General features: G+C 34.4%; 1 protein-coding gene across 3 annotated transcripts in view; it reads left to right on the top strand.

Moving 5' to 3' along the window:
• The window catches only part of MTX2 (metaxin 2), a 61,829-nt gene extending 39,950 nt beyond the window's left edge, over positions 1 to 21,879 (top strand). For 2 of the 3 annotated variants that reach the window (XM_035007684.1, XM_035007685.1), the window contains 7 exons: positions 4,952 to 5,024; positions 9,025 to 9,101; positions 10,376 to 10,468; positions 10,973 to 11,011; positions 11,397 to 11,522; positions 12,600 to 12,676; positions 21,419 to 21,879. In XM_035007684.1, coding sequence (XP_034863575.1) covers positions 4,952 to 5,024; positions 9,025 to 9,101; positions 10,376 to 10,468; positions 10,973 to 11,011; positions 11,397 to 11,522; positions 12,600 to 12,676; positions 21,419 to 21,602 — 669 coding nt within the window. In that variant the 3' untranslated portion in view covers positions 21,603 to 21,879. Of the gene's footprint in view, positions 1 to 4,951; positions 5,025 to 9,024; positions 9,102 to 10,375; positions 10,469 to 10,972; positions 11,012 to 11,396; positions 11,548 to 12,599; positions 12,677 to 21,418 lie in introns of all 3 variants that reach the window. The other variant, XM_035007686.1, reaches the window with a different exon arrangement.
• The last annotated feature ends 2,870 nt before the right edge of the window (positions 21,880 to 24,749 follow it).

Below are 24,749 nucleotides of genomic sequence, written 5' to 3'. Positions count from 1 at the left end.
TAATTTGGTTGCCAGTGTAGGGGAGCTGAGAGGGAGAGGGGTGCTGTGGGTCTCTTCAGTCAATGTGTGCACTCTCCCTTAGCCTTTCTCTTTTTAGTGTGATACCCCTACCCCCACCCACCCAGTGCCCACTGCTATTCTTGAGACTTGAGTCAGGAGTCTCTGTTTCGGTTTCTTCCAGAAAATGAACCTCTGTCTCCTACCAGGTTGGGGGGCGGTCTAGTTGTGTGATGCTTATACAGACTTTCAGCCACTCTTATTTTTAGTTCTTTACCTCACCTCTGCCTTCTGTGGTACTTGGTGCCTCCAGTTTTGGAATCTCCTAGTTTCTGTGATGTGGATGCATTGATTTTTTTTTTCCTCTGCATATTCATAGGCTTCAGCTTCCTCTGCCCTGCTGAGTCTGTTCTTCATCTGACAGAAATGGGCAGACCTCTCTGGTTGGCTTTGGTCACCTCTCCCCTTTCTTTGTGTCATTCTGGGTTTATCAGTTTTCTATTTCTTCACTGTTATTTTAGTAGAGTTTTTTTTTTTTTTAAAGATTTATTTATTTGAGAGAGAGAGAAAATGTGTGGGGGGAGGGGCAAAGGCAGAGGGAGAGAGAGAATCTCAAACAGACTCCCCAAGGAGTGCAGAGCCCTATGTAGGGCTGACCCCAAGACCATGACCTTGGCCAAAATTAATGAGCCACCCAGGTGTCCTTATTTTAGTAGAATTTTTGAAAGATTGCAGAGATAAACGTGTAACTTCAGTTCTTCATGTTTAACTGGTTATGCATTATCTGGTATTACTCTTTTTTTTTTTTAAGGAAATAAAAAAATGTATCAACATCCCTTCAATGAGTTTTTTTGATGTTATGAATTTCATTAATTTATTCAATATGTTGAAACTACATCAAGCTTATTAAATTTCAGGGTTTAGAAGTCAGGTACTGGATACTGTGTTCTGTGTATATGTATGTGTGTTTAAAAAATTCCTTACCATTCAGGGGCGCCTAGGTGGCTCAGTTGGTTAAATGACTGCCTTCGGCTCAGGTCATGATCTCAGGGTCCTGGGATCGAGCTCTGCATTGGGCTCCCTGCTCGGTGGGAAGCCTGCTTCTCCCTCTCCCACTCCCCCTGCTTGTGTTTCCTCTCTCGCTGTCTCTCTCTCTGTCAAATAAATAAATAAAATCTTAAAAAAAAAAAAAATTCCTTACCATTCAAAGAATGAATGTATTTATTGAGTCTAGTTTTAATTTATTCATTCTTAAGTTCTTAGTTTTCACATGTTCATAAATTTATGTGACCATTTTATCAGTTGGAGTTGCTTGGCAGAGTAAACTTATATTAGTTCTCTTTAAAATTGAAAGTATTATGGTGCTTAATGTGTCACTGTCATCAAAAGTTGATTGATCGCATGCAGAGTTTGTGGACACTCTAATATTGTGCAGATTATTTTTATAATATTTAGCCTGATCACTTTCAGATGATGTCAGCCTGTCTTGCTAAGGTGTCTTTTATGCACTGATTACCATTGCTGTAGATCCATGTTGTCTAATAGAACTTCCTGCAATGATATAAATGTTCAGTTATTTGTATTGTCCAATAAACACAGTAGCCATTAGCCACATGTGGCTCTAGAGCACTTGAAATATGTCTAGTGTGACTGGGAAACTGAATTTAAAATTTTATTCAATTTTAGTTTATTTAAATTTAAATAACCACAGGTGACTTGGTGGCTACCATATTGGGCAGCACAGTTCTAGATTCTGATAGTATGTGCTAAGTTTTTGGTGCAGATTATTTTATATTGTTAATCACTTGAATTAGTTTGGAATAAAGTATCCAGCTGAAGAATAGGAGTTAGCGGAGTTATCCTAAATTTGCTTATTATAATTAGAACTACATTTTTTCTTCATAAAAATATGAAGACTGCAGTTTCAGAATTGAAAATAAAATGTGTTTTAGGTTGGTGTATCATGCCGTTTTATTGGGGGGCTGATAAGAAATGGAAAGTGAAGGTTGAAATTATTATTTTGTAACCTCTCAGGAATTTTCTTCCATTCTACAAAAGAAAGGAGGAACTACTGTTTGAATCAAAGCCTAGTTTGGATTTAACATTTTTATATTCTCAAAGACAGTCATAGTAGTGTTCTGTTTTATATTTTTAACGTTTGAATGAAAATACTGGGTGCCATCAGACTTCTTTGTAAACTGCAGGTTAATACATAAAATTTCTTTTGAATCGGGGATAAAGAGTAATTGTAGTAAATGCTGCAAAATTAATCTTTGGCTAACTACAATTATGCCATCAGTTGAGGTCTGTGGTGAGTTGAGTGTTGCTAAATTGGTCAAAATGCAATCAGTTATATTTTAGTAAAAAAGTGAAAAATTCACAGGCCTGGAAACACGGCTTTGATTGTAGAACATTACCATTTTGCTTAATCCTTTTTGGTGAAATACAGCTTTTTGAAATAGTGGTTAGTACAGTTACCACTGTACATTTAGTTTAGCAAAATATACAATATTTACCATTTTTATAGTAGTATAATTGTTAACTAACAAGGGAATATATTCAGACATTTAAGAAGATAGTATTAAGTAGTTCTTTCAGATTCTTTTTGTTCTTCTCTGAAGGCCTCATCCCCTTTTATTCCTTCATTCTCAGAAGATGATTTCTTTCCCATTTCATAGAATGTGAACATTCTCTCATCTTCTTGTCCTTCTTGCTTATCAACTGCAGTCATTACTGGCTGCAACCACCCCTTGCGTTAGAGTGGGGAAAGTGTCCTGTTTCCTGGCAGAAGACCAGATACCTATACCTGTGCGCTTACATCCCTTTTTACCTTCTCATGGATCTTGTATGCCTGTTACTCTACCTGTTTTTTGTCCTTTCAGTGTGTTTCCGCTGTGTTTTTTTCTTTTCTATTTATGTTTTAACAATTTCAACCTTTCTTCATCATCGGGTACAGATACATATGTAATAGGAGGAAGACCCTTCTAATCCCTTCTTCCTTTTCTTATCCATTCTTCTTGAAAGAGCTGCTGATACTTCTTGTCTCTAATTCTTCCATTCCTAGCAATCTGTGTTTTTTGATCCTACTCTATACTTGTGGGTCAGTCAAGTAGTTCACTATCGTTGTTATAATTTGGGAGCACAGGACTCTGAGAAACAAACTGAGGGTTCTAGAGGGGAGGGTGGTGGGGGCTATGGGTTAGTCTGGTGATGGGTATCATCAGGTATCACGTCACCCAAGGAGGGCACGTATTGAATGGAGCACTGGGTGTTATTCGCAAACAATGAATCATGGAACACTACATCAAAAACTAGTGATGTAATGTATGGGGATTAATATAACATAATAAAATAAAATTAAAAAAAATAATTTGGCAGCACAGGTTATAGTATTTAGAGGACAGTATACACTTAAACAGACACAAAAGAGTCAACTTTTGGTTGGCTGAGGTGGTGTTTAAAGCTAGAAACAGTAATTATTGATGAATTAGTTAAAATTCACTTTGGCTATGAGTTATAGAAAACCCAAAATAGCAGAGACTTAAAAAGATAGAAGTTTATTTCTTCTTCTTACAAGCACAGGTAATCCAGGTTCGGTGACTCCATGATTCTCAAAGAACTAGGCTTTACTCTTGTTGCTCTGCCATCTTCAACTCTCAGCTTCTGTTTCATGGTTCAGTTTGACTGCTGTGGCTATAGTCATCCTTTTCCTATTCTAGTGAGCGGGAAGGAAAAAAAGCAGAGAGGCCATATCCCTTCCTTTTATTTTATTATTATTATTTTTAAAGATTTTACTTATTTTTTAACAGAGAGACACACAGCGAGAGAGGGAACACAAGCAGGGGGAGTGGGAGAGGGAGAAGCAGGCTCCCGTGGAACAGGGAGCCCGATGCGAGGCTTGATCCCAGGACCCTGGGACCATGACCGAAGGCAGACGCTTAATGACTGAGCCACCCAGGCGCCCATTATCCCTTCCTTTTAAAGAAACTTCCTAGCAGTGGCCCAGAACTTTAAGGCCCATTGGCTAGAATTTAGACATTGGTCACATCCAGTTGTAAGGGAGGCTGGGAAATAAGCTTATTTCCGATAGCCATGTGTGAAGATATAATTCATGGTTTTTAAAAGGGATTGCATAACATTCCATGATTTGGATTCACCATAAATGATTTACTTGTTCTGTATTGATAGACATTTAAGTTGCTTATGAGATTTTTGTTACTATAACAAAGTACAAATCAACAACTTACGTCTTGGGGATCCTGGGTGGCTCAGTCCTTGAGCGTCTGCCTTCGGCTCAGGTCATGGTCTCAGAGTCCTGGGATTGAGCCCTGCATCGGGCTCCCTGCTCGGCGGGAAGCCTGCTTCTCCCTCTCCCACTTCCCTTTCTCGCTGTGTCTCTCTCTGTCAAATAAATAAATAAAATCTTAAAAAAAACCCAAAAACTTATGTCTCCAAAAAGTGAATTAGTGAGCATAAAAGCTACACATTAGAATACTGAGTATTATAGGAGAGAACTTGGAAGTAGCAGAAATAACATTTTGAGAGTTTTTCTCTAAGTCGAGAAAGGTGAAGATCCCGTAAGGAGTAGTGGAATTAAGCAATACCTTATAAAATTTGGACTTTAGTCATCATTAAAGAAAATTAAACCAAAATATAGTATTGCTGGCTTACACAAACTAATGCAGTAAAATAAGTGTAGATAATTTACATTTTTTTTCTTAAGCGTGTATAAATGTCATATATTTACTGGTGTCTAAGTTACATTGATTTTTTTAGTACTGAAATGACGTTTTGTTTTGTTTGGAATACAGATCTTTCACTTTAATTTGTTTCATTCTTTTCCAATAAAGTGTTACTATGTGAGCTGTTAAGTTTAGAAAATAAACAAATAAAAAGTTGTGTTCAAATATATATATACTTTCAGTAGGCTAACTATACTTCTCTTGATTTGCAGGCCTTTTTGCAAATGTGTAATCTGCCTATCAAAGTGGTTTGTAGGGCAAATGCAGAATATATGTCTCCATCTGGTAAGTTTTTAAAAATTCTCTGTTAATATTCTGCATTGATACAATTGTAGTGTTAGTCCAGTTTGTACCTACAATTTTAAAAGGCCTATTTTTGTTTGTTTGTATATTCATCCTTTGAAGAATTTCCCCATGGTTTTGTAAAGTAACAGTTGTAAACTTGATAGTCTTTGGGTGGACATGGCTATTCATTTCAACTCTGTGGTTATAGTTGGTTACTAGAAAGTTACAGAAATTGTTTTATGTAGTAAATATTAAGAAAATACATAATCTCAGATATCCCCAGTCTTATTTACATAGGACTGTTTCCACTTCAGAAAACAAATTTTGGTATTAATGAATCCATTCGGTATTAAACACACTTCTCCAAACTATGTTCTATTATTCAGAGGGAAGAAGAGAGATTATGGAATAATTAAATTTACTTGTCAAAGATCTTAAGTTCATCTCTGAATGCTTTTGGTTTCTAATCTTTGTTTTATTTTTATTTCAACAGATTTTAAGATACTTATTAAGATTTTAGCCTTTCTGCTATTTTTTATGATCAGTATTGCCTTTTCTGTGTGTCATGTATTAGTAGATTAAGGTAAAGTTTTAAATAAATGTGGTTCAGATAATTTCTAATATAAAAATATAGTGCACAAAGCTGATAAATGTTAACTAGAATTGGTATGGATTATAATTATGGTTCTGCTGCTGCAGCAATAACACAGAATCATTCCTTTATGGGTAAATCCATTGAATATAAATGATTGGGATAAATGTGTTACATTGCTTTTTTAGGGAGACATTTATCTATCTCCTCCCTCTGAAGGTAACTTAGAAATGATTTGTGTAAACCATTTCCTTTTTTTCTTTTCATCTTAGGTTCTTAAAGGTGGTAATAATTGTCAAAAGCTGTGAAGACAGCCTCCATACACACTGAAAATTCTACATTAATACCTCTACACTTAAAGATTTATGAATATGGGACACCTGGGTGGCTTAGTCGGTTAGGCGGCTGCCTTCGGCCCGGGTCATGATCCCAGGGTCCTGGGATTGAGTCCCACGTCGGGCTCCTTGCTCAGCAGGGAGCCTGCTTCTCCCTCTCTCTCCCTCTGCTTGTGCTCTCTCTGTCAAATAAATAAGATCTTAAAAAAAAAAAGATTTATGAATATACATTTTAAGACATCTCCATAAAAGAATTTCTAGACTTGTAAACATAGACATATTTTAGATTGTTGAAGGCCATTAATTGACTCATTTTCTGTTAATTTTGAATGTAGGTTTTATAAACTTTCTGAATTCTGGTGAGATGAATTATATTGGATTCTGTCCATCTTTTTCCTTTATGTAGTCATATAAAAAGAGTGTAGCTATACATATAAAAAAGTTAATAATCTGATATTAAAGTTGATATCTTTGGCGAATGAGGAGAAGCCATAGAATTCATCCACCTGTTTCCTAAAAGGACTATACTGAGTACCACCCAGGTAGATATCTTTTTATAGACTCTATGAAAGACAAATAACTATTATAGAGGCTGCAGGACACACACACACACACACACACACAGAGTCATAGGAGGAGTCTCCTGTAGGCAGATGAAAATGGCACTTTCTGTTAAGGCATTTATTTAAAATTTCATCATAAGTAGTAGTATTCTCTTTTATCATATGATTTGGGGTGATTAGGGGAATGTTTTATTTTTTTGCTTGATCTTGTTGTGGTAGGTTTTTAAAGCAGAGAACATCGTGCAGTATTCAGAAATCAAGTCACTTTTGGCTAAGAGTTAGGAAATTTTTACTCTAATCCTTCTGTGACCTTGTCACATATTGACAGTTTCTTTGGGAAATTTCACTTCTCTTTTTTGAGCTTCAGTGACTTCATCTGTAATATGTGGTGGTTGGACTAGATGGTATTTGAGGCTCTTTTTATTTCTAATATTTTCTGAATCTACAAACTTGCTTGCTTTCTTCTTGCTTCCTTTGTTTAAGCTCTGAGAATGATTATTCTGCCTAAAATAAGAAGTAGGGCCCTCAGTTTGTTTTTCTTCTTTTAAAATGACCTTTGATTGGTGCCAGAGAATAAATGTCTCACCGTGCTTTTGCTTGATACCTGCAATAAGAATATAACATTGGCTTCACTTTAAGTCAGGCGAGTGACAAAAAACTTTATTCACTTCTAATTTGTTGCCTTGATTTTTATATATTTCTTTGTATTTAGGGATAGACTACCCACACTGCTTTCCTGCTTCAGAATCTACAATACTGAAAGTATTTTTACAAAAAGAAAACACAAACTCCTTCTTCCAAGAATGCCAAACTGGATATTGAAAATGAGAGATACACTTCCCTTTGAAAATGTTACAACCTAAAAATAGCCTTCAGTCTAGGCATTTATCCACACATAGTTTTCATTCTCAGATCATTTTATCTCAGAGGACCTGTACTATTTCTAGCATTAGAGTACTTACAAAGATTTTATCTCAAGTTAAAAAACGGTATGACCTAATACCCAGATAAATTCTTTTCTTTTTTGCAAGATTTATAAAGCAGTAGAAGAAGGCAATGTGGAATTCAGTGTTTTTATATTGGTTATATGGAAATGTCTTCTAAATATATCTATTGAGTTGTTGTTTCCCTGAAGGCCTGCCTGCCTTTTGTGATACGTGTTATCCTATGGATGTAGATGAAGCTTTTGTTGGTGCTGTGCACCTCATCCATTACCCTTGGGCTGAGTGAGACAGAGAGGAGTGAATCTGTTGAAAAGGACCATGAAGAAGCCTGCTGTTAGTGTGAACTCTATTTGAACTAGGTCTGATAGCAAGTTTCATCCTCTAGCTTTTGGGGTGAACTTTGTTGCTATTTAGAGACTATTTTGTTATCATCTCTGATAATTTCATCAAGTATTGGTATTTATAAAAATGAAATACTACTTTTTTTAATGTGACACTTATTTAGAGAAGCCAGTTTTTATAAGCCTACTTCTTATTTTTTCCCCCCAAATGTGTCTGGGAACATATTTTGTATTATAATTCATAAACTAGCTTATCTTCAGAGATTGCTAATTCTCTTAATTCCTGATTTTTTTGAGTCAAAGACATTATGGTACCATTATGTGCTTAAAATTTTGAACTTAATGGGTATCTGAGATTTAAAAATAGATATAAAAAGAAGTCATCTTTTTTTTTTAAAAGATTTTATTTATTTATTTGACAGAGAGAGACACAGCGAGAGAGGGAACACAAGCAGGGGGAGTGGGAGAGGCAGAAGCAGGCTTCCCGCAGAGCAGGGAGCCCAGTGCGGGGCTCGATCCCAGGACCCTGGGATCATGACCTGAGCCGAAGGCAAACGCTTAACGACTGAGCCACCCAGGCACCCCAAAAGAAGTCATTTTCTTAAATGTAGTTTAAAATATAGATTGATTCATTATACTCTGAATAGGAGGTCCCATTACATTTCTTTCAAATCTATCAGTGGCTGTGAACCAGTGTTCGGCCTTGGTTCGTGTAATTTCAATAATTAGTATTTACTGCTATATTATATAGCGATTTGTTAGGGTTAGTTCTGAAAAAGGAATATTGTGATCAGTTATTATATACAAGTGAGAACTCTAGAAATGAATCTCCTTTTTTTTTTTTTTTTTAAGATTTATTTATTTATTTATTTGACACAGAGCAAGAGATAGAGAGAGCAGGAACACAAGCAGGGGGAGTGGGAGAGGGAGAAGCAGGCTTCCAGCCGAGCAGGGAGCCCAGTGTGAGGCTCAATCCCAGGACCCTGGGATCATGACCTGAGCCAAAGGCAGATGCTTAAGGACTGAGCCACCCAGGCACCCCGAATCTCCTTTTTCTTTTAAAATTAGTAATTGTTGTTTAAAACTTTATAGAATTTAATATACACATTTAATTATTATTTTCCAAAAGTTATAGGGATACAAAATCAGTATATTAATAAAACACATTCTATTTTTGTATTAATTTACTGAAAGTGTTTTCATACATTTTTTTTTCCCTCAACAGGTAAAGTACCTTTTATTCATGTAGGAAATCAAGTAGTATCAGAACTTGGTCCAATAGTCCAATTCGTTAAAGCCAAGGTAATAAAAAAAAGATATTAAATATATTTGATCAGTCTTAAGTCATTCATCATTCTTTAGTGTGTCTTAACATTTATATTGATTTTAACCTAGTTTTATAAAATGCCAATATAAACTAGTAGAGAAATATTTCTAAAGTGTAATTTTTCCCCCATAATGTAAATCAATGGCAGAAGATGTAATTTGATCTTCACAAAATGGTACATAATTTTCTAACTTACACTTATGAGAGTTTTGGTCATAAATAAAAACTTAGGTTGTTATAAAATGTCAGGTTAACCTTTGAGAAGGGAGATATAGGATATATTTAGAAGTTGAACGTATTAATATATACATTTGAATTCAGTTTAGGTTTTAATAGTTACAAAGGACAACCTCCATTAACATTTTGGGGAACATCCTTCCAGACTTTTCCCTATACATACACAGAAAAATATAGATCATACTATTATGTGGTATTTTGCAACCTGCCTTTTAAAATCATCAATATGTTTGGAGATTCTTCCATGTTAATGACTGTAGAAATATATCATCCTTTTAAGTTGTTGTATAGTATTTTATTGTATGGATGTATTATAATTTATTTATGTAAGCCTTTATTGATGGACACATAAATTGTTGTCAGTTTTTGGCTCTTATTGAGTGTTAAGATAAATATTCTTCTACAGATACCTTTGTACACTTGTCAGATTATCTCCTCAGGATAAATTCCTAAGAGTGATCCTGCAATATTAAAGGGTATGCATTTTTAAAGTCTCACCACAGATGGCTGGATTGAACTAAAGGGTTATATACCATTTTATGCATCTACTCATTATTATAGTATATGAGAATTTTAAAATTAGTGTCTATTTCCCTCTACATTTACTAACATTTTTTTTTTCACCTTTGACCACTTTATAAGCAACACGTGTCAATCTTTTGGCATTTATTTTATTACTAATAAGGTTAGTCTCTTAAAAAAAAAAAACAAGGTTTACTGACCATTCTGTTTTCTTCTTTTGTGAAATAATTGATAATGTAATTTTGTCCATTGAAAGATGCATTTTTATAATGGCACATAAATACTACTTATTAATATTTTGTAGTGATAGATTATTAACTATTTTTTCATATATAATTTTATTTTAGGAGATATTTTAGAAATTTATTAGACATTTATAGTAAAAACATTGATGTAGTAAAAACATTCATATTCACTTGGTAGTAAGATAACTGAAAGTTTTTGTCTATTTAATATGATGCTCTTTTAAATTTTTTTAAATTCCCTTTAGGGCCATTCTCTTAGTGATGGGCTGGATGAAGTCCAAAAAGCAGAAATGAAAGCCTACATGGAATTAGTCAACAATATGCTGTTGACTGCAGAGGTATAATAGAAGATAATAGGCCTTGAAAAGAAACTTTCCTCTCATAAAAGATCATCTTTCTTATGGGCTATTTTAAAGTTATTGAGAAATAGGAATATAGTCAAGCAATTCTAGGGCTAGGATGGTTACTGAAATTATTTGGTTATTATGTTTGAACAAGTTGTCTGACATTTTCAGATCCAGTTTTCCTATTGTAAAAAGGAGTGATTCTTGCCCACTCATTATTTGACTTTGGCCTTGGGAGGTTTACTTAAATAATATCTGTAAAATACTTTAATGGTATTTAGAGATGTACTACTGTATGAATAAGAAATACTTTTATTAAGTATTACCATTAATTAAATTTAATAATTCTGTATAGCAACATTAGCCAGAGGAGGGAAAACTCATATATGTGACTTTTATAAAGTTGGCTTATAAAAAAATCACCATGGCAAGAAATGTTTCTTTATCCATTTTCTCTTTGGTATTCTAAAGTTTTAGTGACTGTTCTTTTGTTCCTAGTTGTATCTTCAGTGGTGTGATGAAGCTACAGTAGGGGAGGTGAGTGGTTCTGCAGCATTTATCTTAATTAAAATTTAATGAGAAAACACTTTTGCTCAGGATCGTAAGTCCCTGCTCATAAATGAAACATTGTGGTTTATACCATTAGTGATACAGTTTTTCACTTACTTTAATTTTGCTTGCACATACATTTTAGGGAAGCTATATGTCATTGTTTGATATAACTGGTTGCAAAGTACATAAAAGTTTATATATTTTTAAAGGAAATGGTTTGAAATTTTAATTTTTTAGATTGCAAGCTATGTATTTTTTTCAGATTGCTGTATTTGTGTTCTGAAAATATATTTTCCTAAGTATTCTGTTTGTAAAAACAGGCTTTGTTTTTAGAAAGAATCATGTTTGTCACAAAATCTTTTTGCTCTAGATCACTCATGCCAGATATGGATCTCCTTATCCTTGGCCTTTGAATCATATTTTGGCCTATCAGAAACAGTGGGAAGTCAAACGTAAGATGAAAGCTATTGGATGGGGTAACAAGACTCTGGACCAGGTGAATTCAGATAATTCAGATCGAAGTGAGGGTTTCCTCAACTTTAAGGCATAAGAAACTCATTTTTTGTGTTGATAATCTTTAAAAATCTCAGCATAATAAAAAAATTAAGAAAACATTTGCTCTTATTTTTTTCTGACATGAAGTGGTTTTTATTTGTTTTATAAAAATCACACATGCTTATTGTAAAACAAACTATATAATACAAAAAAGTTCAAAAAGGAAATAGAAATTGCTTGAAGTCCTACCACCTAGAAATTGCCACTGCTAATTGTTTGGAGAACATTCTTCTAGATGTCTCTGAATAACATTTTCCTTAAATGGGGATCATATTATACCTGGCACTCTGTAATCTAATTTCCATTCACCAATACATTGTGGGCATCTTTTATGTCAATAGATACAGATCTGCAGCATCAGGGCTTAAAAACCGTGTTAAATACAGCTCTTAATATATCTATTTTTCTTTGGTCTTAAATTTACCGAAATCGCAAAATTTAAAAAATATATAGCTTTTCAAGGTCATGAGATTGAACTAATTCAGTCATTAAACTAATAATGTCTCTTTTCCAAGGCTACTCATAGTCCTAGCCAGCCAATTTACTGATGTGTGACACACTGGGGGATTGGGTAAATGAATAGGGATTGAGTATATAAAATCCATCTCCACTAGTGGGAAAACAACTCAAATGCTTTTTTACTCATGGTGGGTCAGCAGTGTCATCTTTATGAAGCAGATTTTTTTTATATATGTAAAGTCATTTGAATCTATGGATTCAGGAAAACATTTTTGTAGGGGGTGAAGTTTTGAGATAGAAACTTTCTTAATAGTAATCCTTGTAAGTAACTTAAATGTACTTGTGTTTAAAGGAACTTTGCTCTCAAATTTTCTTCCTATTTCTTATATAGAAAGTATTACTTATGTTCTATACATGTTCTGTAGTCTGATTTAAATATATTTAAAAGGTTACCTAAATTTACATTTTTTGTTATAAACTGTGATACAAATTAAGTTTTGACACATTTAATTGTTTTGCTAATTTAAATATTTTCCTTTGGGTCTGTTGCCTATGTTAGGTCTTAGAAGATGTAGACCAGTGCTGTCAAGCACTTTCTCAAAGACTGGGAACACAACCGTATTTCTTCAATAAGCAGTAAGAAACTTTATCTTTTTTTTAGTTTCTTTTCTGTATTGTTAGGTTACAGATTTATTTTACCATGGAGGAACTGTTTTATCCAGAAATATTTATGAAAAGATTTTGTTTTCTTTTTCATTTTTGCCATCATTAAATATTTACTTAGCACTTCTTGGTTATCAGGCACAGCTCTAGGCTCTGGGATACTAAAATTTCTAAAATGCAGTCCTTGCCATTAAAAATTTGTCTTAAGGGCAGACATGGAAACCAGTCATTAGTTTATGATATGATAGAGGTACTACTAGAGGTAGTTGGAGGTGCTGTGTATGGAACTACATTATCTTAAAATCTACATTTGCAAAATACTGTTAAAACATGAAGTATAACCATACTTGTTTATACAGGGTGATACCCTGGGGACCAGAAAAGTGAATAAAACTAAACAATAAAAAATTTTGTTGGATGGACAAGCACCATTATGAACTTATCTTTTAAAAGTTAATGAAAGTATTTGTAAAGCACAGAAATTAGTATGAAAGATATAGGTTAAATATATATGCACATATATCTAAATTGAATAATTCATGTTTCATTAAGGCAGAATTATTTTGTAATCTGGAAAAGAATATCTAATATAGGCAAAGAATGGATTTCCTTTTTTTTTTTTTTAAGTTACAGTTTTAATGTATTAGAATCATCCTGTGATCCAGTTTAAGATGGGCTTAAATTAACATTTTAATCTTAATGTTTTACTTAGAAATTCTAGCCTTTTCTTGGCTCTGTAATAAAAATGTTTCCTTTTTAGAGTGATAATTTTTTAAAAGGTTTATTTGCTATTAATTATTATATCTTTATAGGCATTCATCTTCTATAGCCATATCCTATATCTTTTGGTAGAGATACTAATATTAGCAAAAATGACAATGATGATAGCTTGGAAGTATTTGTTATATTAATGTATGCTACATATAACTGAAATTTGGGGTCTTTTGATCTCTGAAGCACAAAGGTCGTAGAATTCAAACCATGAAATCCTGGTAGGTAAAGCTTCACCAGCTATGTTCCTATTTCTAGTGATGTTTGTGATGCAGAGTCTATTTGTTTAGTCTCTAACACAAAAGAAATATAGCTACATATTAGTACCAGGTAGTTCCTTTTCTTGCTGATATAGGAATTCTTAGGGCTGAAAAGCCCAGAAGAGGTGTGTTTTACTGTTTGAAGTGCATCATTATGTTTTAGGAGTTAGTTTTGTTATGCATGTTCTCTTCATGGGAGGCCAGGAGAATATATCTGACTTATTCTTCTCATTTAAACCCAGTGTCAAAGACTTCATTCATAACCAGATATCATTCAGCATGTGATTTAGTGGAAATATCAAAGTATATTTTTTCTTATAAGGGTACAATTATATTTAAGCTCATAATGAAAAACTCAAAATTTAGAACAAGCACAAAACCAAAGATTTGCTATGGAGGAACCGTTTAATTGATATTAAGATGTAGGTTTCTGGGGTGCCTGGGTGGCTCAGTCGTTAAGCGTCTGCCTTCGGCTCAGGTCATGATCCCAGGGTCCTGGGATCAAGCCCCGCGTCGGGCTCCCTGCTTGGCGGGAAGCCTGCTTCTCCCTCTCCCACTCCCCCTGCTTGTGTTCCCTCTCTCGCTGTGTCTCTCTCTGTCAAATAAATAAATAAAATCTTTAAAAAAAAAAAAAAAGATGTAGGTTTCTGAAATAATTTTACCTTGTATGAGACTTACATAAACATTTTTCCCTAATGATTGAAAAATATATTTCATTTTTTTTAGATTTCATTTTTAATTTTAGTTTTACCCCATTGTCTAATTAGTAGTAAACTGTAATTACGAAAAAGTCATTTGTATTTTCACTTTGATGTGACAGCATTTTTCTCATTTTTTTTTATCTGTCAGGAATCATTACTTTGTGAGATACTGTGCTTTAGTGAATAGAGCACTGGCTTAAGTCTAGATAATGTAGTATTGGATTCCAGGTCAGTGGGCCTGAATTCTGTTCTTGGCTCTAATATATATCAGACTTTGGCAGGTTACTTTATTTCCCTGTGTATCTTCCCTTTACCCCCTAAAATTAGAATAAATTTTTCTCCTAGCTAACCTCCTGGGGATGTTGAGAAGACTCATGAAAGAAACTCAGTAGTTTTATTTGATGAGAGAAGGGGAATGGGTAGATGAGGGAGATCCTGCAGCAAGAATAGGAATTGGGAAAAGAGGACAAAGAAGATAAATGGTGGAAAGAAAAATTTAGGAAAGTGAAATTGAAAGAAATTAGAAATAACACAAGATAGATACTAACACTGGTGGCCTTTTTTATCTTTTATAATGTACAGTGTTACTTGGTAGCTTTTAAATATTTAAGTCATATTTCCGAAATGCAACAAAAACAAAATCAGTATTTCCTGTTGTATACAAGCTATCTTATTGATGTGGTATCTGTTAAGACACCTATCCAAAGGCTACTGGGTCATTTGTTCTTTTTCATGTGGTGGGCATGGACTCAGAATGAAAAAGTAAAACTTTTCTTAAAGTGTTATTTTTATGTTACCTTTTTTCCCCTACGTGTAGTCAGGATAGAATGAGTTATACAATTGTAAAGCATTTATGAGCTCCTTGCAGGTCTGTATGTTTTCTAAACAAAACCTGCTTATCAGCAGAGGGTCAGTAAGTGTTGGTTAAAAGTAGCTTAAATTGGGAAGTTGGAAGAGGAGTTATATTTGAAAAAGAAAGAGTTCTGCATTAACTATTAAATGGTAAAACTTGAAAATATACCCTCATATACTGATGGGAAAGGGCATTGAAGAAATGCTGCAAAAATTATACATGGGAGGGGTGCCTGGGTGGCTCAGTTGGTTAAGCGACTGCCTTCGGCTCAGGTCATGATCCTGGAGTCCCGGGATCGAGTCCTGCATCGGGCTCCCTGCTCAGCAGGGAGTCTGCTTCTCCCTCTCCCGCTCCCCCCTCTTGTGCTCTTTCTGTCTCTCACTCTCTCTCCCAAATAAATAAATAAAATCTTTAAAAAAAAAAATTATACATGGGAATCTTAAGATGAAAAATTTCAGGGAAGAATTGGATTTTACTGAGGTTTATTCAGTAAAGAAATTACCAGTGGAGAAATTGAGTCCGTAATCAAAACACTCCCAACAAACAAAAGTCCAAGACCAGATGGTTTCACAGGTGAATTCTGCCAGACATTTAAGAAGAGTTAATACCTATTCTTTTTAAGCTATTTCAAAATACAGAAGAGGAAGGAAAACTTCCAAATTCATTCTATAAGGCCAACATTATTCTGATACCAAAACCAGGTGAAGATACTACAAAAAAAGAAAACTAGGCTAGTATCTGTAATGAGCATCGATGCAAAAATCCTCAACAAAATATTAGCAAACTGAATTCAGTAGTTTATTAAAAGGATCATTCACCAAGATTTAAGTAGGATTTACTTTATTTTATTTTTTTAAAAGATTTGTTTTAGAGAGAGAGAGCGAGCACATGTGAGCAGGGGGAGGGGCAAAAGGGGAGGGAGAGAGAAAATCTCAAGCTGACTCCCTGCTGAATGTGGAGCAGGACTCGGGGCATGATCTCTTGACCCCAAGATCATGACCTGAGCTGAAATTAAGAGTGGACACTTCACCAACTGAACCGCCCAGGTGCCCCAAGATTAAGTGGGATTTACTCCATGGATGCAGGGGTGGCTCACTATTCTCAGATCAATCAGTATGATACATCACATTAATAAGAGGAAGGATAAAAACCATATGATCATCTCAATAGATCAGAAAAGGCATTTAACAAAATACAACATCTCTTTAGGATAAAAACTCAACAAAGTGGGCATAAGGAGAACACACCTCAACATAATAGGTGCCATTTATGAAAAATCCAGCTAACATATTCAATGGTGAAAAACTGAAAGTTTTTCCTTTAAGATCAGGAACAAGGTAAGAATATCCATTCCCACCACTTTTATTCAACATAGTACTGGAAGTCCTAGCCACAGCAGTCAGATAAGAAAAAGAATTAAAAGGCATCCAGATTGTTAAGGAAGAAGTAAAACTGTCACTGATTGTAGATGACATGATAATATATGTAGAAAATCCTAAAGACTCCATTAGAAAACTATTAGAACTCAAATGAATTCAGTAAAGTTGTAGGATACAAAATTAATATATAGAAATCTTTTGCATTTCTATGCACTAACAGACTAAGAGAGAAATTAAGAAAACAATCTCATTTATAATTATATCAAAAAGAATAAAAATATCAAGGAATAAATTTAACCAGATAGGTGAAAGACCTATACTATGAAAACTATAAGACATTGATGAAAGAAATTTAACATGACACAAATGGAAAGATACAGCATGCTCATGGATTTGAAGAATTAATATTGTTAGAATGTCCATACTACCCAAAGTAATCTACAGATTGAATGCAATCCCTATCAAAACACCAATAACACTTTTCACAGAAGGAGAACAAATATATCCAAGGTATGCATGGAACCACAAAAAACCTTGAATAGCCAAAGCAATCTTGAGAAAGAAGAAGAAAGCCGGATGTATCATAACCCCAGATTTCAAGATATACTACTAATCTATAGTAATCAAAACAGTATGGTACTGGCACCAAATCAGATACATAGATCAGTGGAACAGGATAGAAAGCCCAGAAATAAACTCATACATACATTACATGGTCAATTAATCTATGACAAAGGAGGCAAAAATATACAATGGAGAAAAGGATAGTCTTTACAATAGTGTTGGGTAAACTGAACAGCCACATGTACAAGAATGAAACCACACCCCTCTCTCACACCATACACAAAAGTAAACTCAAAATGGATTAGAGACCTGAGTGTGAGACCTGAAATCATAAAACTAAAAGAAACATAGGCAGTAATGCTTTAGACATCATCCTTAGCAACATACTTATGGGTATGTGTCCTCAGGCAAGGGAAACAAGCAAAAATAAACTTGGGGCTAAAAAAGACAACCTACTGAATGGAAGAAGATATTTGCAAATGATATATCTGATAATGGGCTAATATAGAAAATATATGAAGAATTTCAACAACTCAACATCAGAAAACCAATCTGATTTAAAATGGGCAGACAGAGGACCTGAATATTTTTCCAAAGAAGACATACAGATGGCCAACAGACACATGAAGAGATGCTCCACATCACTAATCATCAGGGAAATGCAAATCAAAACCACAATGAGATATCACTTCACCAGTCAGAATGGCTATTATCAAGAAGATAAGAAATAAAAAGTGTTAGTGAGGATGGAGAAATTGTGTGCTAGTGGTGGGAATGTAAATTGGCACAACCACTGTGGAAAACAGTATGGAGTGTCTTCAAACAATTAAAAATAGAAATATCCAGTAATTTCACCACAAAGTATTTATCCAAAGAAAATGAAAACACTAATTTGAAAAAAATATATATACCCCCTATGTTTATTGTAGCGTTACTTATAATAGCCAAGAAATAGAAGCAAGCCAAGTGTCTATCAGTAGATACATAGATCAGTGGAACAGATGTCTATCAATAGGTGAATGGATAAAGTGTGTGTGTGTGTATGAAATATAAAATGCTATATATTATATATATGCATATAATATGGAATATTAATCATAATCCATGAGATCTTGCCATTTGCAACAACATGGATGGATAAATCAGACAGATGGATAAATCTGAAATAAATCAGACAAAGAAAGACTATGATTTTACTTATATTTGGAATCTAAAAAACGAACAAAAAAACAGATTCTAAAATAAACTGGCAGTTACTAGAAGGGAGGTGAGTAGGAGGGGTAAGCAAAATAGATAAAGGTGATTAAGAGGTACAGACTTCTAGTTATAAAGTAAGTCATGGAAATGAAAAGTAGAGCATAAGGACTATAGTCAGTAATATTGTAATATAGTTGTATGGTGACTACTCACAAAGTGCCTCTACATTTATCTACCTTCTGCATCCCTGGTTCTTTTCAGATATCCATTTGTTATTGATTCTTCATTTGTAATGACATTATTCATGGTGCTATTTAGTCCAAGGACACTTGTGATTTTTTTTTTAACTATCTTGTTGGCTACCCTCTTAAACATGACCATTGACTGCACATCTGACTTTGATTAATAATTCTTGATGAATGTGTCAAAAAAGGGAAGGCTTTTAAATATCCTACATACCTTAGGGAGGATGCTTTCCCTCTATTTGCATTCAGCAAATACTGATTCAGTTCCTTTCATCCTTTTCTAAGAAGTGGGGATATAAAAGATGTGTGCAGTGTCACCTCTAACCAGCTTAGAGTATGAGGAGAAACGGTTAAGTGGACACAGTTATAGTGTGGCGTGAGAAATGCATCACCTTTTTATTGATTCATTCAAAACATATTAAGAACTCTCTCTCAGACATTGTTCTAAGTATTGGGGACACAGCAGGAAACAAGTAGAGAAGATCCTGGTAGAGGGAGACAGACAATAACAAATATTAGATAGTATTAAGTGCTACATGGAGAATTCAAATAGGATCACATGGTAATATGTGACTGCATGTCCACTTTTTTTTTTTAAGATTTTATTTATTTATTTGACAGAGAGAGAGACAGCAAGAGAGGGAACACAAGCAGCAGGAGTGGGAGAGGGAGAAGCAGACTCCCCACAGAGCAGGGAGCCCGATGTGGGGCTCGATCCCAGGACCCTGAGATCACAACCTGAGCCGAAGGGAGACGCTTAACCATCTGAGCCACCCAGGCGCCCCATGCATGTCCACTTTAGTTTGGGTGTTCAGATGTGACATTTAAGCCTTGTTCTGAAAAACAAGAAGGAGCCAGCAATGTGAAGTCAAGGGAAAAGTGTTCCAGGCAGCAGGAATAATTGGGTCAAGGCCCTAAGATTGGCTTGAGTTTGTTATGTTCAAATGGAGAAGGCAAGGCCAATATTGGTTGTGTGTTGACAGTGGTAGGAGATGAGACTAAAGAGAAAAGCAGGGACCGGGCCAGGTCATCTAGGCTTTCTATGCTTCAGGTAAGGAGTTTGGCATATTAGTGTAAGTGGAATGGATATTCATTAGAATAGTTTATGCTTGGAGTGGTATGGTCTGGTGACATTTAAAAAAAAATCACTCTGGTTACTATGTGGACAATAAATAGGAGCAGGAAGGCATGTTAGGAGGCTATTGTAGTGGTCTAGGTGAGAGATGATGGTGGCTCAGAGTAGATGATAATGGGGAGAGAGAAATGGTAGTCATCAGGACATATTTGGCAGTCCTGTCTCACAACACTTGCTAATGGATATGAGAGGGTAAGAGAAAGAAGATTCAGGAGTAACCCTGAGATTTTTGGCTCAAATAGCTGAGTGGATAATGGTGCCTTTTATTTTGGGAATATGAGATGAGCAAGTTTGAGATGCTTCATAAGCATTCAAGTAGAGATGTTATGTAGACATTCGAATTTATGATTCTGGGCGTTAGGGGATTAGAGATAAATATTGGGGAATTAGTGGCATAAAGATGTGTTTAAAACCATGCAACAGCATGAGGTCCTTCATCATTAGTGATCAAGACCACATAGCTAGTAAGTAAGTGGCAGAGTTAGGATTCAGACTTCGATTTGATGGACCCCCAAATCTGTTCTTCCAAACCAGATTACTGAAACATACTTTCACATGTAGGTAGGCTAACACATATTTTCTCAAAAACTTTATCATGATGGGACTGACAGCAATAATTAGTTCATAATTATGGTGATGATTTTCTCCCTTCGGTAATATTTTAATATTATTGGTAATATTTTAATATAATGTAGTTTGGTGAAGCCTCATCTATAGACCATTAGTAGTGAGGTAGATAAATTTCAATTTTTTATTACTAATACCTAATTAAAGGGGAAAAAAACACTAGAAAATTTTTTGTTGAAGACATCTTTATTTCTCCTTCAGAAAGTTAAATTATTGAGGTGCCTGGGTGGCTCAGTCAGTTAAGGGTCTGACTCTTGATTTCATCTCAGGTCATGATCTCACCGGTCCTGAGATTGAGCTCCACTTTGGGCTCTGAGCTCATCGGGGAGTCTTCTTGAGATTCTCTCCTCTCCATTTGCCCCTCCAAACCTCCCCATCTCTAAATAAATAAGTAAATCTTTAGAAAAAAAAAAAGAAAGCTAAGCTATTTTTAAAAGTGGTGAAGTTAAAATTAAATCATGTTGTTAATATATGGTTGGGTAATCAGGTGTCATTTGTCCAGCACCACAGTGAAATCCTCTGTGCTTTGATACCATTTTGTTTATGCTTCTATTAAAACACTTACTAAATTGCGTTGTTAATTTATGTTTTGTGTCCATGTCTTAGAATATCTTTCATGTTCTTACATCTCTATCGTCTAGCACAGTTCCTGGCACATTGGAGACCTGCTGTATTTATTTAGTGGATAAATTAATGAGTAAAATGAATATGATCCGTTACACCAATATTATTTTAACTCATTACTACTTTAAAAAGCAAGTCACACAACTAGCAAATTATAATTTAAAAGTTTTTTTTTTTTATATCTAACAGCAGAAACTCCAAGTAAAAACAAAATAAATTCTATCAAGTTGAGGTAGGATTTATTTCTTGTGTGACTTTTTCTTTTAAATAGATGAATAAAATGTTTTAAAAAGTAGTGTATATTCTGCCATACAAGTTAAATGCTATTCATGTTACTTTCATTTCTACTTTTGTTTTAGGCCTACTGAACTAGATGCACTGGTATTTGGCCATTTGTATACCATTCTTACCACACAATTGACCAATGATGAACTTTCTGAGAAGGTGAAAAACTATAGCAACCTCCTTGCTTTCTGTAGAAGAATTGAACAGCACTATTTTGAAGATCGTGGTAAAGGCAGCTCATCTATCAAATCATCTTAGAGATAATGTCTTAATTTAGTCATTATTTAAAAAAAAAATTTAACTTGAAATGTGTTACTTGGAAGTTACAGTAAATAATGGTATCAGAATTTTAAAACCAAAAACACTGCTTTTTGAAACCTCAGAATAAATTATATAATGCATCCTATACATGTACTTTATATTGTTAATTAAAATAATTCTGAATGATTTCATTTGATATGTTGTACTTGATATCTTGAAATTTTTGTTTTCATAGAACATGTATGCATATAAAAATAAAGCTCAAAGAACTGTATGGCTGGTGTATTTATTTCCTTTTGATCTTTCTGAAAGCCACTCTGGAAGTCTTTTCTAAGATAAGTAATCTGTGTTCCATACTTTTCAGGTGACTTTAATAGATACATGGTGAACCTGGGCATGGGAAAAATGTTCTTAACAAGTATGTACTTAGAAAATGTAAATAATTGCAAGGCAGTTAAATCCTGGAACAGATTACCATTTAAGAGCATTCTTCATATCTAAACCTAATTGAATTTGTGAACATTTCATCACAGCAGCTATATTTTTATAGTTTCAGGGACCTTATTTTTTTGAGTCAAGAATATTTTAATAATATTTTATTCCTCTTGTGGGAAAGGGAGTATAGTTTTCACAGAGGTGAAATTTGTATATAAGCATAAGGATTATAGGTTTTATCCCTTTCAAATTTTTAAATATTTTGTATAAAACCAAGGATGCTGTAAAGAGATGTGAAAATCATGTCATTTTTTGAAAATATCGAGAATAATATTTATAATATTATAATTTATAATATAATACATATTAAATAGTATATTTATTATATATTATATTATATATATATAATAATAATATTTATAGGGGCACCAGGCATTTTTACCTCATTTAATCCTTACTAAAACACTATGAAGGATATTATTCCCAGTTTACAGAGGAGGGAATGGTAGACAGAAAGCATAATGCTTTGTCCAAGGTCATAGAGTTAGCAAGTAGTAGAGTTGGAATTCAAACACAGGCAGCCTGGCATCTGTTTGGCTTTTAGTGAACACTACACTTTATTTATTTATTTTTTTTGTTAAGAGTGTAGATTTATACAATATAAAGAATATATTAGGTTCTCCTTAGTCTAAATCCCATATAAACTTTGGGTACTCTCTTTGGACCATAGTGCTATTTATAGCTTTCCTAAACTAATTAGTTTTGTAATGTATATTATTAAAATAAAAAATCCCAAGTCACCTGCGTTTTTGCAGTTTTTATGATGGGTTTTTTTGTTTGTTTTTTGATATATATTTTTGTGTATTTGTTTTGTACTTGATGCTTTTTTCTTTTTATCGTAACATTTAATTGAACAAAAATCATTTGTACTTCAGTATATGAAATCTAGACTTTTTTCTTTGAGTTTTTGGATATTAAGATATTCCATCAAAATAAGTTGTGGTATTTTTATCTTTACTACTGGCTGTATTCTTATTTTAAAATGAGGAACATTGGGAGACAATGGTTATTTATTCCAAGTTGAGTTATTTGCTCTTCTTTAAGACTTACTGTATCTATGGATCACTCTGGGAGGCCTTGTTTTTCTCTAGTGTTGAGTGAATCACCATCAAAACAATGCATTAGAAAGTAGAAACCTTGATTATCCCATTTTGGTGATTCAGTTACCTCCTTTTATCTTTTAAATTTGGGTCCACAAAGCCAATTCTTAGTAGCTAAAAATGATCACTGAAAGGCTAGTTTGCTGTCTAAAAAGTTAAATGTTGTTTTACTGCCAAAATAATGTGTGTACTGAATTTGAGAATAACTAGGATGATCCTTTATTTAAATTAAAATTTAAATCATGAGTAGTGAGAAAGTTTAAATCAAGGTATAGTCTACAGTGTCATTTGATGACTTCTGAATGATGTGCATTATTGGGTTTAATATATCTTCTATGAAACCCTTTAGAAGTCCAACTTGTTACTTTTTAATTGACTTTACTATTGGACAAGTAGACACTGTATTAATTCATTAGGAGCCCAAATCCAGGAAAAGTAGTATTATAAAATGTCAATCTGAGAGATTCACTTAATACATCTTGATACTTTTTGTTTGTTTGTTTTTTGGGTTTTTTTTTTCTATTTATTTATTTATTTATTTTTATTCTTATGTTAATCCCCATACATTACATCATTAGTTTTAGATGAAGTGTTCCATGATTCATTGTTTGTGCATAACACCCAGTGCTCCATGCAGAATGTGCCCTCCTCAATACCCACCACCAGGCTAACCCATCTTCCCACCCCCCTCCCCTCTAGAACCCTCAGTTTGTTTTTCAGAGTCCATCCTCTCTCATGGTTCATCTACCCCTCTGATTTCCCCCGCTTCATTCTTCCCCTCCCACTACCTTCTTCTTCTTCTTTTTTTTTCCTTAACATATATTGCATTATTTGTTTCAGAGGTACAGATCTGAGATTCAGCAGTCTTGCACAATTCACAGTGCTTACCAGAGCACATACCCTCCCCAGTGTCTATCACCCAGTCACCCCATCCCTCCCACCCCACCCCCCATTCCAGCAACCCTCAGTTTGTTTCCTGCAATTAAGAATTCCTCATATCAGTGAGATCATATGATACATGTCTTTCTCTGTTTGACTTATTTCACTCAACATAATACCCTCCAGTTCCATCCACGTCATTGCAAATGGCAAGATCTCATTCCTTTTGATGGCTGCATAATATTCCATTGTATATATATACCACATCTTCTTTATCCATTCATCTGTCGATGGACATCTTGGCTCTTTCCATAGTTTGGCTATTGTGGACATTGCTGCTATAAACATCGGGGTGCACGTAGCCCTTCGGATCCCTACTTTTGTATCTTTGGGGTAAATACCCAGTAGTGCAATTGCTGGATCATATGGTAGCTCTATTTTCAACTTTTTGAGGAACCTCCATACAGTTTTCCAGAGTGGCTGCACCAGCTTGCATTCCCACCAACAGTGTAGGAGGGTTCCCCTTTCTCCGCATCCCCGCCAACATCTGTCGTTTCCTGACTTGTTAATTTTAGCCATTCTGACTGGTGTGAGGTGGTATCTCATTGAGGTTTTGATTTGGATTTCCCTGATGCCGAGCGATATCGAGCACTTTTTCATGTGTCTGTTG

This window comes from Mirounga leonina, unplaced genomic scaffold, assembly GCF_011800145.1.
Source record: "Mirounga leonina isolate KUSES-001 unplaced genomic scaffold, KU_Mleo_1.0 Mir_151, whole genome shotgun sequence".
Taxonomy (NCBI): Eukaryota; Metazoa; Chordata; class Mammalia; order Carnivora; family Phocidae; genus Mirounga; species Mirounga leonina.
Note: the sequence above shows the minus strand (reverse complement) of the source record. Positions and strands in the feature narration are given on the sequence as shown.